This window comes from Malus sylvestris, chromosome 5 (genome assembly GCF_916048215.2).
Source record: "Malus sylvestris chromosome 5, drMalSylv7.2, whole genome shotgun sequence".
Classification (NCBI taxonomy): Eukaryota; Viridiplantae; Streptophyta; class Magnoliopsida; order Rosales; family Rosaceae; genus Malus; species Malus sylvestris.
In genome coordinates, this window is record NC_062264.1 from 22323895 (window position 1) to 22340110 (window position 16216).

Genomic DNA, 16216 nt, shown 5'->3' on the forward strand with positions numbered 1-16216 from the left:
TAGGAATGTGATCGTGTAAATCCTATCATATCTTGGGGGTATCCTTGTGGAATTCTACCATATCTCTTTAGATTATATATTATCCTATTAGGGTTGTAATCCTATTGGGGCAATGAATTTACCTTCCCTACTACTATAAATAAAGGCACAATGGGGTGAGATAAAACACACCTTAGAATCACACATTTCTCTCTTTCCTCTATTGCCACCGCACCCCTCACTCTCTCTATCATTTATATTGTTGTTAAATCGGCCTACAACATGTTATATATTTTTATTTTTCTTGTTCATTGACCCATCCTAAATTTCAATATGCAAGACAAGAATCAATTCAAATTCAACATACATGGATCCTCTCCCGATCCATTGGTCCTAATCCACCAAATCCCGTAATTCGGGTCATTGAAATTTAATTCAATGCCTAAAGTTATCACAACTTTTAAAGTGAACCCCTATTTGTAACCGTTGGATCAAATTTCAATGGCCCTGATTATGAGATTTGGTGGATTAGGACCAATGGATCTGGAGGGGATCCATGTCCAAATTTAACATCCTCATTTAGTTATTAGCCAATAGAAGCACTACATGTGTAAATAAAGTAGTATAAAAAAACATGTAAGTGATCAGTCTTGTTTAGTATAGAGTCGTTTACAAAACTCAAAATTGTCACCAAATCAATTTATTACGGTTTGGGTTTGGTTGTAGGCTGGTTGGCTTTGATTTTGGTCAAAACAACACCTAATCGATCGTTGCACAGTTGTATTGACACCCACCCTTATTGACATACTAGTAACTAAATCGTTCAATTATGAATTATATATATTCATTATTGGTGTTTTTTTATTTATAATAAAAACGATATTCTACACGAATCTACTCTAAGAGCATTTCTACACCGCCAAATTGCGCCACCTATTGGGTGATTGAATCCCTCAATCTCTCCAAAATCTGCTCTAGCCCATGCCCATCATTTGGGCAATCTAGTTGACCTATCTCCCATGGACCGAGCAATCGGGAAAGAATGGCCTGACTTCTTGCTTGAGGCTATTTGACGTCACCCACGTTCATAAATTTTTTCCTTAGGCGTGTGGAGTTCACATGTGATCTTAGGCGTTTGAGCTGACAACATGCAGGCTTGAGCCCATGTGGCACAACTTAGGTTGTTGGATTGCAAAAAAAAAAAAATGTAATCCAAGAGTCTATATTATTCATTTAGAAAAAAATTAAAAAAGAATACAGAAAAAATGGGAAAAAAAACTAAGAGAATTTGAAATTAAACATAATATTATTAAAAAAATCAATGCCAATTGCCTTGTAATTCATTTACAGGCTGGAAATGTCCTCGAGCAATTACTGTTTACTAACGCAATAAGTGATAATTGCCCAATAACCTCGGGAATTTTCGCCCTTAGGGATATAGTCAATTTAGATTTAAGAGAATTTTAATAGACTTTTTAAAGTGACAGATTTTAAAGGATTTTAATAGACTTTACAATTCTATAAAGATTGTAACATATTTATATAGATTTCAATAGATTTGTATGGATCATTTCTTGGATTTCTTAGGATTTTGAAAAAAATTGATGACCACACGCAGAGCTGAGGGATCATTTTTAATGAAATCCTGAGCTGAGATTAACCTCCCTCATCACCTACTTGAGCACCAAATGACACCAAACGACGGAAGGAAAGCACGAGACTGGAAGCAAAAAACCAAAGGATAAATTGACCCCAATCGCCAATGCAAGAAGAATCGGGGGACCGGTGCATGTTTAGTTATGGGTCTCTTCTCCCTTGATAAATTTGGGCAAAATAGAATATGGGTTGAAAGATAATTTTTTTTCCTTTTCATATTTTGTTGGTGCGAATGAAAAGCTAGGTCGAATGTGCGTAGTCGGTCATCGTTCCTTCTTTTCAAAGTTGAGATGGTCATCGAGGATCGACATCGATATCATTGGGAAAGAAGAGTGTGACTCCCCATCACATACTCTCGGATATCATCATACGATTTGATTTTTGATTTGTGTATCTATATTGTTATGTGTACTCTATAATTCTACTTTTCTTTTTCACTATCCAAAATAATAAAAAATAAAGAAAATAAAAATGTGGTTGTGATCAACTCAGTCCAATCGGATGCAGAACAAAGGAACATGCATCCTCTTTGGATCCAATTGTCTTAATCATAGGGATTCATCAATCCGAGCCGTTGAAATTTGATCTAACGGTTAAAGTTATTATAACTTTTAAATTGGGCTCTTGTTTGTAGCCGTTGGATCAAATTTCAACGGTCTGGATTGATGGATCCCTAGGATTAGGACAATTGGATCTGGAGAGGATCCATGTCCGAACAAAAGAAGAAAGGTTGCAACTCACAAGTAACGCATACGCAAAGAAAATACATTAGGATTTTTTTTTTCTTTCAAGTTATGAAAAGGGAAAAACCTAAAATGAAAACGGAAAACTCCATAAATTCAAACTTGCAATTCTTCATAATCCAATATTTTTTTTTTGGGCAAAGGACTGTTTACTACCCTAATGTTTCGTGGTTTTCAACATTTAGTACATCAATTTTTTTTCGTCCCAGAGTCATACCTAAAGTGTAAATTTTGGGATAGTCTCATACATCCGTTAGTCAAACTGTTAAGTCTGCCATTAACTATGACGTGGCGCCCATGTGGCCAATGACTGGGCACCACGTGTCATCCACGTGGAAATTTAAAAAAAAATTATAAAACAATATATATATATACATATATTATAAAATATATAAAAAAAAAACCGAATCTGGGCAGATTCGGAAGAAGAAGAAGAAGAAGAAGGAGGAAGAAGAAGGAAGAAGAAGAAGAAGGAGAAGGAAGGAGGAAGAAGGAGGAAGAAGGAAAAAAAAAAAACTGGGCAGATTCGAAGAAGAAGAAGAAGAAGGAAGGAGGAAGAAGAAAAAAACCGAATTTGGGCAGATTCGGAAGAAGAAGGAGAAGGAAGAATGAGGAAGGAGGAAGAAGAAAAAAAAAAAACTGGGCAGATTCGAAGAAGAAGAAGAAGAAGAAGGAGAAGGAAGAAGGAGGAAGAAGAAGGAAGGAGGAAGAAGAAAAAAAAAACGGGGCAGATTCGAAGAAGAAGAAGAAGAAGAAGGAAGGAAGGAGGAAGAAGAAAAAAAAAAAACTGGGCAGATTCGAAGGAGGAGGAAGAAGAAGGAAGAAGAAGAAGAAGAAGGAGAAGGAAGGAGGAAGAAGAAAAAAAAAACGGGGCAGATTCGAAGAAGAAGAAGAAGAAGAAGGAAGGAAGGAGGAAGAAGAAAAAAAAAAAAACTGGGCAGATTCGAAGGAGGAGGAAGAAGAAGGAAGAAGACGAAGAAGAAGGAGAAGGAAGGAGGAAGAAGAAAAAAAAAAACTGGGCAGCTTCGAAGAAGAAGAAGAAGAAGACGAAGAAGACGAAGAAGAAGAAGGAGACGGAAGAAGGAACAAGAAGAAGGAGGAAGAAGAAAAAAAAAATGGGCAGATTCGGAAGAAAGAGAAGGAAGGAGGAAGAAGAAAGAAAGGAAAAAAAAAATGAATCTGCTACCTAGATTCAAAGGAAGAAGAAGAAGAAAGAAAAGGAAGGAGGAAGAAGAAAAAAAAAAAAAAAACGTTTTTTTTTTTAAATTTATTTATTTATTATTTTATAATATATATATATATATATATTTTTTAATTTCCACGTGGATGACACGTGACGTCCAGTCATTATCCACATGGGTGCCACGTCACTGTTAACGGCAGACTTAACAGTTTGACTAACGGATGTATGAGACTGTCCCAAAATTTACACTTTAGGTATGACTCTGGGACGAAAAAAACTTGATGTACTAAATGTTGAAAACCACGAAACATAAGGGTAAGGGTAGTAAACAGTCTTTTGCCCTTTTTTTTTTTTACGATTAGAACTTGCCACAAAAATATCCATGATGGATGAGGATGAAGAAGATGAAGTCGAAGAGAAGATATGTCCCAAAGATGAGGAAGGTATAGATGAAGAAGAAGAGGTTTGCAGGTTCTTTTCTGTTTGAGCTTATGGGGCATGAAAGAAATCAAAGAGGGAGGAGGGTTGGATTATTGATGGCATTTGGTACACTCACCTTAGGATCCATCTAAATCCCCAATCATCTTAGCAGACACTGAAGAAAAATTCCTTGTCACTCTGTCGCACCAAACCTATTAAGGACATTTCCATCTAATTTATGTAAAAAAAATATAAATTATTATAAACTTATTTATAAAATTATTTATTTGATTTAAAATAATCTAAAAATGAAATAAAATTAAAAATTAAAAGAAAAATCATTCTCCTCCCAACTCCTCGACCTTCTCACTAACATTACCCCCTTTCTTTTCTATGTCACAACCTTAATTATTTTTTAGATTGGAAGCTTTATCTCTTATATGTGTTATTTCTCATTGATTTGCATTTTTTAGTAAAGAGAAAAGATAATTATATCTCATATAATTTTTCTATGAATTTTTTTTAAAAGAGATTGAATTAAATATCCTTAATTAACTAACAGTGACAAACACAAGGACTAAATTAGCCAAATAGAAAATACAAGGATTAAATTGGCTATATGGCTATAACACATGGACTATTTTGACATTTAAGCCTATAAAAAAAATAAGGTTTTAAATGAGAGACTTTTTTTTTCTTTTCTCACCTCTCAATAGATACTATTAGATTGCGTTTAAAATCCTAGCAAATTCTTGGTACTCTCACTACACTTAGACTTATGTGGACTTTTAATCCTAAGATACGTTTGTTGCACTAGACTATTTTGAACTAAACTAGCTTCAGGGACTAAACTGGATTAGTTTAACATGAATTAAGTAGTAAAAGGATTTTGGTACTGTATCAGAATACATCATGGACTAAAGTATTTTTTATTCAATTTTTTTTTGTCATTTTTAATTCATTTTATAATGTTTTATTATTAACTACACTTTTTTTTATTTGACTCATTCTTCTTTCCATGTCTCTTTACTTTCCTTTCTCTTCTTTTCATTTTCTCTCTCCTTCGCACCCTGTCTCTGTACCTCAACCCAGAAGCAAAGATTGAACCAAGAAAATATCCCAAATATTTTTCTTTTTTTCAATTTATATAGGCTTAGTCGAATGGTGCAGATGCTTCGCCGGATCGTCGATTGTGTAGAGGCTTCGTCAGATAGCCGATTGTGCAAAAGCGTCATTGGATCCCTGATTGCGCAAAGGCTTTGTTGCCCACTTTCATATCATAACTCTTTCTGTTTCTCGCACCTACTTTGATTTTCTTGGAAAATCTTGGAATTTTCTAGAGAAAAGGGAGAATTTTTCTTTTGGGATTGTTGTTGTTGTTTCTTTTCTCTCGCAAATCGCCAGAACACATTGTTGTTGACGGTGGGTGGGGATGGGTTTCCGATATGGGCATGGTTGGGAGTGTTGCAGACACACTGCGCAGGCGTGCAAACGAGCATGTTTGGAGACAGGATTATCAATCCCATACATTTTGGCGGTCGCGCTTCCGAACATAGACTACTAGCCCTAATTAAGCTAGTCCAGCACGGTGAAACTTAGTGAGCGCAAACAAATGCGCCCTTAATTTGGATGTATTCCTTAAATTATCTTAAATTGTAATTTGATTTCAAAGTCTTCTAAATTTTTTTTTTTTTTAATTTTAAAGTCCCTTGGGTGATATTCTACACTAATTTAATTAATTAATGTTCAATTATTGGGTTTTTTTTATTTTTATTTTTTTAGTAGAAGCAATATTCTACTAATCTACACTAAGTGAAGGGAGGAAAGTTTGAGCCCGAGACGCAGTTAGTTGACTAAGAATGCCTAAGTATCATGACAATTCACCACTTATAATTCATTATTGACTCTTTGTTTCTCTTCTTTTTCCCTTACCTGAAGAGAGTTGAAGTTGCACTCCAAAACCAATTGAAAATAGAAGAGTGACCCAACTTCTCATAGTACAAGATTTAACTTTCCAATGTTAGACAACACCTCACAACATTTTCCCCCTTCTAAATCACCACCTCAAAAAAACTTACATCACATGCATTTTGTCATGTCCTTTTTTTTTTTTACTATTATTAAGGATTAGGGGGAGAATTCGAAACCATTACATTAATTGAAAAAAAAGGAGAGCTTTGAACCGGGACACATGGGTACAATGGTGGAGCTAGCATAGGTCACTCGTTGTCCTTGACCCCACCAACTTCAACAACCCCATATATATTTGTTTAGTATACTGTATTTGACCCCTATAAACATCTAAGACAAACTAAATTACAACTTTCTCCTCCTACTTCTTTTATTTTTTTCTATCATATTTGTCTTTATTTTCTCTCTTCTTATGAAATACTTTAGCTGAAAAGGATTGTCAGTCTTCAATATTACTTTACAGTATCCTGCATCCACCATTAACAAGCTTTTACAAATAATAGTAATTGTCGACATATGTTGGCATAAACTTTCGGCATATGCTGACAGGAATTGACAAATGTCTACTAGGTGCTCGACGAATTGGCTCAATGATTTTTTTTTTAGTTGATATTATGACCCAATTATCTGAAAATTCTGGCTACACCACTTAACCTCAACACTTACCCACAAAAAAAATTAGTAATTTAGATTTGAGGTTAGGTATCGAATTGTGAGTTGAATTAAGTCTAGACAAGTTTAGACTCGACCTACCAAAATTGTACCATATACAACTAGTATTGCAGGATAAGTGTTAGGTTATGATTAGGATTCTCTCCCCTCCTCTCTCCATCCCCTCCTCTTACATTCTCTTATTTTGTCCTTCTTTTGCTATAAAAAATTAATATATGATATTGACGTGGTTTAACCGTGACCATTCAAATAGGAGGAAAGGGAAAATGAGGGAAGGGAAAAAAAGAGGGGAGAAAATCCTCCGTTAGGTTATATGGTCCTCTCTTCCCATGATCCCTTTGCCTACGAATTATTCTCAAATGTCACATATCACTGTATATATCGATATCTTTCTTTTTCCACAGCACGCCAAAATTGATAATAAAAAATCTGCCTTAATCGCCAAGTTTGTGACACATGAACAATTATGCACAAGAAAAAAAATATACGAGACTAAAAGGAGTGGACAAAATAAGAACACATATATTTTATATAAAGAAAAGCAACTACCAATTCAGCCGCATTATATTTATGCGGTCCCTCCAATTATAATATCCTCTCACGTCAAAGATGTGACTTTGTCATGCATGTTTCACAAGAAAACTCGTCAGTAATAGACGTGGCGGAGCTAACAACGTTTTTTGGCAGACCAAGAGATGAAGCTTGAGTACCACTTTGGCCAGCTGTTTTTGGCTATCTACTCTGATCGAGCCGCTTTGAGTCATTTTTTGTCAAGTATCTTGCCATATATATACCAGTAGAAATAGTTGACGATAGATGGATAGAGCATATACGTATGTGGATCGCCAGTGCCAATGGAGACAAAGTTGTGTTAGTTGGAATTTGAAAAGCCGCCAATGGAGACAAAGTTGTGTTAGTTGGAATTTGAAAAGCCAGAAGCAGCTGACCGCAAAAGCATATTCGTGTGTAACTATGAAAATCCAAAAGCTAGGGTAGGTTGAAACTTTAAAACTTGAGAAAAGGCTGGAAAACTGGCAAGAGTTGGAGATCTTTAACGTGTAGAAGTTAATTAAGCCAAAAATTAAGTGTGAATTATTTACGAACAGCTAGAGCTTGATACAAGTTTCTTGTGGGAATCTTGTTCCCTATTTGCAGAACAAAAAGTGCTAAAAAGAATTAAGAGCATATATAATTGCTTTCTCTCCTAATTACAGCATTAACCCTCACCATGATTTTATTTTTTGGGAAGTTTGATGCTGATATGAAACAAATTAGTTCCTCGTAGCAATTAAAAGCCATTACGGTACAAAGTTTATGGTTCTTCATTTTTTTATCCTTTTCATGTATGCTTGTTTCCAATTCTTCATTCAAGAGGAGGAGCCCTGTAATATGCCGGGATTGTTGCAGGAAAGAACATTTGCCTAACTCCTTCACCCTTAATAATGGGGAATATAATTCCCGATGCACCCTAAAAACAAAAAATCATAAAATTTAGTTTAAGTGATGGTTTAGTAAATGTATGAATTTGTATAATTGACAAGCATGCTGATGTGAGAAAGTACTGGGATATTTAGTGTACGTACCAAGAGCAATCTAGTCGCAAGCCATACGCGTTTAGGCGTAGGGAATGGAATCATTAAGCGGCCTACTCCATAGACAGCCACGGCAAAGAAATGGAGAAACAGGTGTATCGGGCGAGGGTTAAGGCCAGAGAGCAAAGATATTGGTCCCCTTGTACATAAGCCTCCCAGGCTCAAATAGTCAAAACAAGCTTCCCTCATTTCTTGTCTTGCCGGGTCAGGTGATGCACAAAACACCTTGTACAAGGCACCAGCCAACGTGTTTATGGTAGATGACACAGGCTGCAATTCAAAATTAACCACAATTATCAGCAAAGAAGAAATCGCAAACATTTCACATACAAGATAAGATATGCTTGTTTGCCAAGATATCTGACGTGTTATTTTGTCAAACATTGAATTAAGGCCAAATATGATAACATAAAATATCAAACTATCTAACATGAGAAAATAAATTGCATATAAGAGTTCTGATTTATACCTTGCGAAGTGTGTAGAATGATTCTAGATATTCGCACAAAGCTGGTGCGTCGTTGAGATCAGTTAGGGGTCGAAGAAGATCTCTTAGAAGAACAATGTCGGAAAGAGCCACGGTCATTCCTCCTCCGGTTAAAGGATGTCTCATGTTGAATGCATCCCCTAATAAAATTGCACCGGGAGTGGGTTGAGGATGAGCAGCCATGCTTTTGTTTTGCATTGTTCTGATGTTTCCTTTCTCAACTGCGGCTAGAAAAGCCTTCAAGAGCTGAGGGGGAACCTGAAATAACCAAGTCGGCGAATTAGTCCCTTTTGGTCATTGAATATTTGTCAGATTGAGATCCAAATGACTGGAAATTAAAAGTTCTAAATGTGAAGCAAATAATAGATACCTGGGGAGCAACCACATTTTTCAAGTACTTGGCCATTTCACCATTAGCCACCGAAGGTACTTTTGTGCCGGGAACATCTACCAAACAACGAACTTCGGTACCGCTAATGGGGTAAAATAAGATAGGTGAAGGGTCTCCCAAAATCACATGTCCGTGGTTTGCATGAGGAAGGTCACAATTCTCCAAGATCAAACCAACGAAGCAAGAAGGATTTTCAACGTTAGGAGTACAGAGATTGCGGCGGAGATTTGAAAAGCACCCATCACATACTATTGTTAGTGGAGCATATGATCTCATCTCCTCTCCAGCCTTGTTCTTGTACATCACACCCTTGATGGTGCCCTTTTCTTCAATTAGGGTTGTCACAGTTCCTTGTTCTAGTGTCACGCTGTTGAGAAAATTTGAGGGACATGAGTAACAATTTAAAAAATATTATATAAAAAAAATCGAAACACCACGAATATAGGGATAAATTGGAATTACTTTTTAAGAGTTGCAACCCTCTCACGCATTCTTTGGATGAAACGCCCATTATGAAAACTTCTCCCGGCGATATCTGAAGTATAGTTTTCCAAGGGATAAGATAGTTTTGTGGCATTTCCATTTTTGTAAAGAGCATAACCAAACACTTTCTGAGCATCAATGGACTCATTTGCACAGTCTGCATGTAACAAATATAACTTGTTGATCAAAATCGATGCAAATAATTTTGTACTAATTAATCATTTAGAGTAGAAACTATGAAAAATGATTAAACCAATTAAACAATTTTAAGCAATTGCTTACCCTCAAGACCCAACTCAATCAATTTGAGATAGCCTCCAGGCTGCAACAGCTCACCAACAATTCTGTCTGGCTCACTCAAATCTCTTTCGATCACATGTACGCGGCGTCCTTCCTGTAACAGTGAAGAGAAACATATGTTCAGACACAAAAGCTCACATGATTACCCAAGAAATTAGAGAATATCTGAACTAGCCTTCTCAGTTTTTATACTAAAAATGGCTTGGACTGCACTATTGAAATCATCACCTCAAAAAGGAGAAATTTTTTTTTTATGTAAAATTCATAGAATATAAATTTAAGTACTTATTCGCTATAAAACTAGAGGGAAAAATAAAAGAAAAATGTCAGAAAACACGGATTTGAAGATTTGACTTCTTAGCTGAGCTTAGCTGGGTTGTTTGAGGAAAATAAAATTTAAAAAGTAAAACATTTTAATTAATAAAAACTAATAGTGATTAAACGACTAAACGTCTTCAAATAGCAAGGAAATACAATTTTTCTTTCATTTTCTCTGCCACCATACTGGAATCCCAATAATAATAACTTCTTATTCATTGACCATCAAAATTCTAAATTTATAAAACTTGGGAATTGTTTAAAAACCATAATATTCATTTTATATGTAGAGAGAATTATTTAGTCACCTTTCCAAGAGTGTAAGCAAGGGCAGCACCGGCAACTCCGGCACCGACAATGACAACGTCCGTTCCCCTGGCAATATCCGGAACAAAACTGCCGTTCTGGGACGGCATCCACACGTACCCATTTCCGTTAACGCCGTTGGAAACTTTCTCGACGACCTTCTTCTTCTCGCCGCTGAGAGTGGTGTTGATGATCATGAAGAAAACCGACCCAAGCAAAGAAACCAACACCCCACAAAGAACATACTGGTAATCCATCTTCGGAATCGAAATAAAAAAAATATCGACCAAAATTGAGAATTTGGAAAAAGAGGGATTTGGGTTGCGGCTGTTTTCACAATCTGTAAGCTTACCTGTGGTTTTTGTTTGTGAATGTGAAGAGAAGAGAAAGTGCTTATGGTTGTGAGACAGCAATGGGAACTTGAAGGCGTTTATATAGAGAGTCGTTGGGCAAAAGCTTTGAGGGTTAAATTTTTACTGTAAAACGTGTTAGCGCCTACCGGTGAGTTTTGGGACCCTTTTTTTAATATTGTGGGGAGTTATGGTAGGATGTAGGTGAGCCTAGGGTAGAATTGGGTGGGAGAGAGAGGACAAAGTTAGAGTCACCTGTGGTCTGTGGACAATTTAATGGTCTCAATTGCAACACTGCTTATCAACGGTTAGTTATGTCGAAAATTCTAAAATTTTACGGTAGTTTGGAGTATAATATTTTAACTTTGAAGTATGACTTTTTTGAGTGAAGGTACAATATTTATTGATAGGAAATTGAATACATACAAATAGGATAGGGTCAATACAGTGGGTCTCGATAAAAATTTTGTCAAGAATTTCAACCCGGTCGAAGGAAAAAAGAGTGTCCTACACTATAAGAGATTACATATAATTACTATCCTCAATTAAAAGGTCAATTATTATATCTGGAGTGACACGCCCCAATCCCGATATCTCCAAATATCAGGGAAGGCACATGTTGGCCGACACCTGAGGGTGATGAAGCCATTTAAAACGTGCAAACAAATAAAGAATACGTAATTAGAACAATTATGCCAAAGCAGGAACGTGTTCAGAGTATACACGTACTAAAAATAATATGGAAGAATTACTAGGAAAAGATACGAATAAGGAAATGATACCTATACTGAGGAGACTCGAGGATACCTATGCTGTAAAGTCCTGACGCCAGGATTACGTGCCTTGATTCTAACTCCTGAGGGATTGCAAAAACCAAAAGGTGAGTGTACTAACTTTATAATAATAATACTAATAATAGGAAAACCATTTTGCTTATGAACATAATAACCCCTTGTTTTGAAAACATATATAATACTACATATACAAATTTGTAAATCATGTATAGTGCTTCGAAATGGTAATAATGCCCGAAGGAAAATCCGTAAATCTCATCGATGGTATACTCAACTAGTGGTATCATAGTGGCCCGAAGGCATAACCATCACCAAAGATGAAACTGTACGACACTGGGTTACGCTAGTGAAGAAACCACGGTCCATCACCCGAAGGTGAAGCTGTACATCTCCGGGTTACGCCGGAGAAGAGGATATAACATATCTATATGTATATGCAGTAGGTCCATCACCCGAAGGTGATGTTGTACATCTTTGGGTTACACCAGAGAAGAAACATAGGGTCCATCACCTGGAGGTGAAGCTATACATCTTTGGGTTACGCTAGAGAAAAGGCATATACATATTACATCACACACTGACACTAGCCCCGGGCTAGTGAAGTTGGGGGTATATCATCAATACCATCGACTCCTCATCCGCTCGAAGGCAATACCTGTCCATCACCCGAAGGTGAAACTGTATGACATTGGTTTACGCTAGTGAAGAAACCACGGTCCATCATCCAAAGGTGAAGCTGTATGACTCCGGGTTATGCGGGAGAAGAGGTATATACATCAATCTCCTCAACTATGTCCTATGGCCATAAACATTTATACCCGCGTTGTGTGGATGTGTTGTATGATAACCCACTAGATAAATACTAAAAATATATCTCAAAATCTCATGTCCAATCAAGAACTCAGAATCTCAAACCTCATCTCGTAAATCCATGGTAAATCATACTTATAAATCCATAATAAAACATATGCATGACTCCATAGAAATTCATAAACGAAAATCCAGTGAACGTAATCTCGATAATTCATGAATATTTTGTAAACCATAATTATAGAAATCCATAAGCATATTATAAAACATATTTAAATCATGCAATATATAAAATGCATGCCAGGCTAATATTTTATAAAAATATGTAAGTTAGGAAGGGGTCTACTCATAGATATTTCATTGCCCGGGAACCGCTCGAGTTAGTGAGGATGACGTCGCTTCCTGCAAACGCGCCTGTGTCGAAGTCCAATTTGGTCGGGAAGTGGCCTGAAAACAACCACAAACCATTAGAAACCCTAGATTAGGTGGTTGTCGATTTGTTCTCTCTGATGCTCTGCTGCACCAACCAAGGCTTGGGACATGTTCTTAGGTTCACGAGGAATTGAATCATGGTGGTGGTCGACAGTGGTGGCTTCAGAAAAGGCAGATCGTCGTTGTGAATGCCCTCGGACTCGCTAGAGAAGATGACATTTATTTGTCATGAAATCGCGACCCACAACCGTCAAGTTTGGGTAAGAATGGAAGCTGGGACAACGCTAAGTTGATTGGTGGTAGTGGCGACGCTCAATTCCCCGGGAAAACACCAGAATCGGTGTCAGGGTGTGTGGGTTATTCGGGTCAGGTCACTTGGGTCAAGGAGAACCCAACCAGTTCCTTTCATTCTCTCATTCCTCTATTCCTTTCATTCCCTCTCTTCTGATTGGGCAGTCTCTCTCCTCCATCCATCACTTGAATATGCATATGATGTTTGCATATATATATAATTGTGGTGCTATGGACGCTCAGGTAAGTCCCAGGTGAGTTTAAGAATTGTGAATGTGAATAACGGTTGTGATTAATTGAGAAACATTGAGCTCATAAACCTGCACCCCGGTGTTAGTGGTTTAGCCAGAGATATGGCACATGCCTGTATATAATGTCACCTCCCGCACCATATGCTCACATTGGATCCAATTTAGGTGCATAGTCTTGTTGTACAGACCATCATAGGTGGTTCCAACTCGTAGGTGAATAGCGATTTATCTCACAGCTATGATGAGAGAGTAGCATTGAGCATAACTACATTACACCCAGTCTTGTCGTACAGACCATTACAGTGGTTCCGACTCGTGTGCAGTGTAGGGCCGTATAGTTTATTTGCGGTGACTCCGGTTAGATTGGCTAATGAGCTATGAATTCAGCTGTAAAGACCTCTGTAAGGGTTCCGACTAATATGTTATTTTCCATGAATTTATTTTCTCCTGAGTTACTTATTCTGTTTTATCTTTTTAGCATAGCATACTTATGATTATGGATATGTGAAGCATGATTTAGAGATATATATATATATATATATATATATATTTATATTCTATTTATGGGAAAATTATACATGTTTTACGGCGAGGGGTTAGAGCATTTGATAATGAAATGGTTTTGAAAAGCTTTGTTTTTGCTCACTCACACTTTCTGTTTTGCGCCCCTCTAGGTTTTAGATAAGCTTGTTCGTTGCTGGCTCACGAGGATTGATTGGAGGTTTTGACAGACTATCACAAATGTAGGGTATCTTTGGATGTCGTTTAATTAGTACTTGTTTTTTGGACTGAACTTAGGCTACTTATGCTCTGATTGTGTGTGTATTCACACATTTTGTAGCACTTACTTTAGCTAGTACTCTTATGAATTTGGCTTTTATTTATTCGTATTATCTATTATCATTATTGCTTCCGCACTGTGCACATGGCCACGTCACCCTCACGTGACGGCCAGCATGCCCTGATTCGGGTCGGGGTGTGTCAATAAATCTCATAAAATATCAAACAATTAATGTCAAAACTATAAAAATAAAAATATTAATTGTAATATAATGAGGTGTACAAAGTCAAGGGACTTTGATCAAACTTTGAATATCATTAAGATTTTAGTTAAAGAATGTTAAAGATTAGGGACCGCATCCAAAGTATCCATTTTATTTATCTGATGCGAATGTATTTCTGTTTGGAAGTAATCCGTCTATTTTTAAAAGAAGGGAAGAACCATTGGCGTTGTTGTGAACGTACACAACTAAATCTCATGGGCTGCACTTGCGGAGAACCATTTGCACGATTATTGCCTTATCTGTTGCTCCTTACTGTGATAGAACTCATTTTATTCCTTGTTTTTGTAATTCATATTTGATGTCTTAGAGATTAATGTGTTTGTGGACATATATAGTTTAGATTTAATAATTAAAACCCAATTTAACTTTAAAATTGTAGTTTTCCTTCATAAATTTTTCTCTGTGAATGTTGGTAACGTAACAGATAAAAGGAATAACTAAGCTGATTTTCATATTTTCTTATCTTTGTGGAACCAAAGAAGGAAAATGCAGAAATTTGGTTGTTCAAAATTTAAATTAATGTTGTTTTTTGCGTTAATAGTTTTAGTAATCCTTTTAATACTTTTTGTTTAAATGTAAAGAGGAAATTTTATTTGAACCCATGCAACCTCTTTCTACATCCAGCTTAAATTTTAAATGAAAAGTGTCTTTTTTACCCTATTGCATTATTACCATAAAGTACAAAATGAATATAACAATAAAACAAAATTGTATCAACGAACCCAAAACCCAATAATCAAACTCTTACCATGATACAACCAAAAAACAAGCAAGATCCATGGTGAAAATTGCAACAAATGAAAGGAAAGCAGAAGAAAATATTTACCTTGCTGGGTACACAGAATCATAGGATAATAGCTGGTAATGACGCTTATGCATAAATCCTTTCTCTTATCCCACGAGTAGGGACTGTCTTCTGTCTGATCTTCATGAAAATTGAAGGCCATCGCTGTCAAAGAAACACTCATTTTTTGGTTCTTCTGGTGCAAATCTCAGCCTGCTCTTTTATTTGTTACATGATCAATATTTATTTGTTGCTTCATCATGCTCCACGAAAAAGAAAGGAGCAGATGAGATTTCCTTTGCTTACTCCATTCTTGTAAGCTCAGGGGAGCATATTCTAAGAGATGACAAAGCTCCAATATTAAATGAAGAGGAGAAAGCGAGAGGAGAGAGGGAGAAAGGGAGAGAGAGAGACTTCGTCGTCACCGCAATCAGAAAACTTGGAAAGAACCTAAATTCAATAAGTTAATATCATGAGTGTAAAGATAAATTTACATATTGAATTGAGTTTGTGATGGTAGTTTAGGTAGTAAATTTGAGTTTAAAAAGATATTAATAGTTTAATTAAAAATAATATGGGTGTAGTAAGTAAGTTGGGTGTAAAGATAGGTTACATGGGTTCAAATAAAATTTCCCAATTTAAAGCTGTAGTACTTTGATTTCTTCTTCGCATAGGGAAGAAGGATCAGGCAGTGTTCCATTTAATCCAACCAGTTCTCTTCAGTTTTGCTTTTTTCATTGTTTATACAAATAGATGGTTATGAATTTTAGGGCGTAAATCTCTTTCAGAACAAATTATTTTCCAAAAATCGAAATTTTTATTGGGTTAATAATTCATGTCTTCAATCTTCATTCTCTCTCAATATTCAATTTTGATCACATATTTGCATTCAATTATTTTTTTTTAATAATTTTGATGGACTTCTTGCAGAAAATTAAC

At 36.2% G+C, this 16216-nt stretch overlaps 1 protein-coding gene across 1 annotated transcript; it reads right to left on the minus strand.

Annotated features, from left to right (window-relative positions):
- Positions 1-7693: 7693 nt before the first annotated feature.
- Positions 7694-10920, minus strand: LOC126623288 (squalene monooxygenase SE1-like). The gene is made up of 7 exons (XM_050292134.1): positions 10504-10920; positions 9860-9971; positions 9557-9734; positions 9074-9461; positions 8686-8961; positions 8208-8486; positions 7694-8092 (listed from the first exon to the last, which is right to left on the minus strand). The coding sequence occupies exons 1-7, from the start codon at positions 10756-10758 to the stop codon at positions 7988-7990; spliced, it is 1593 nt and encodes a 530-aa protein (XP_050148091.1). The 5' UTR covers positions 10759-10920; the 3' UTR covers positions 7694-7987.
- Positions 10921-16216: the final 5296 nt, after the last annotated feature.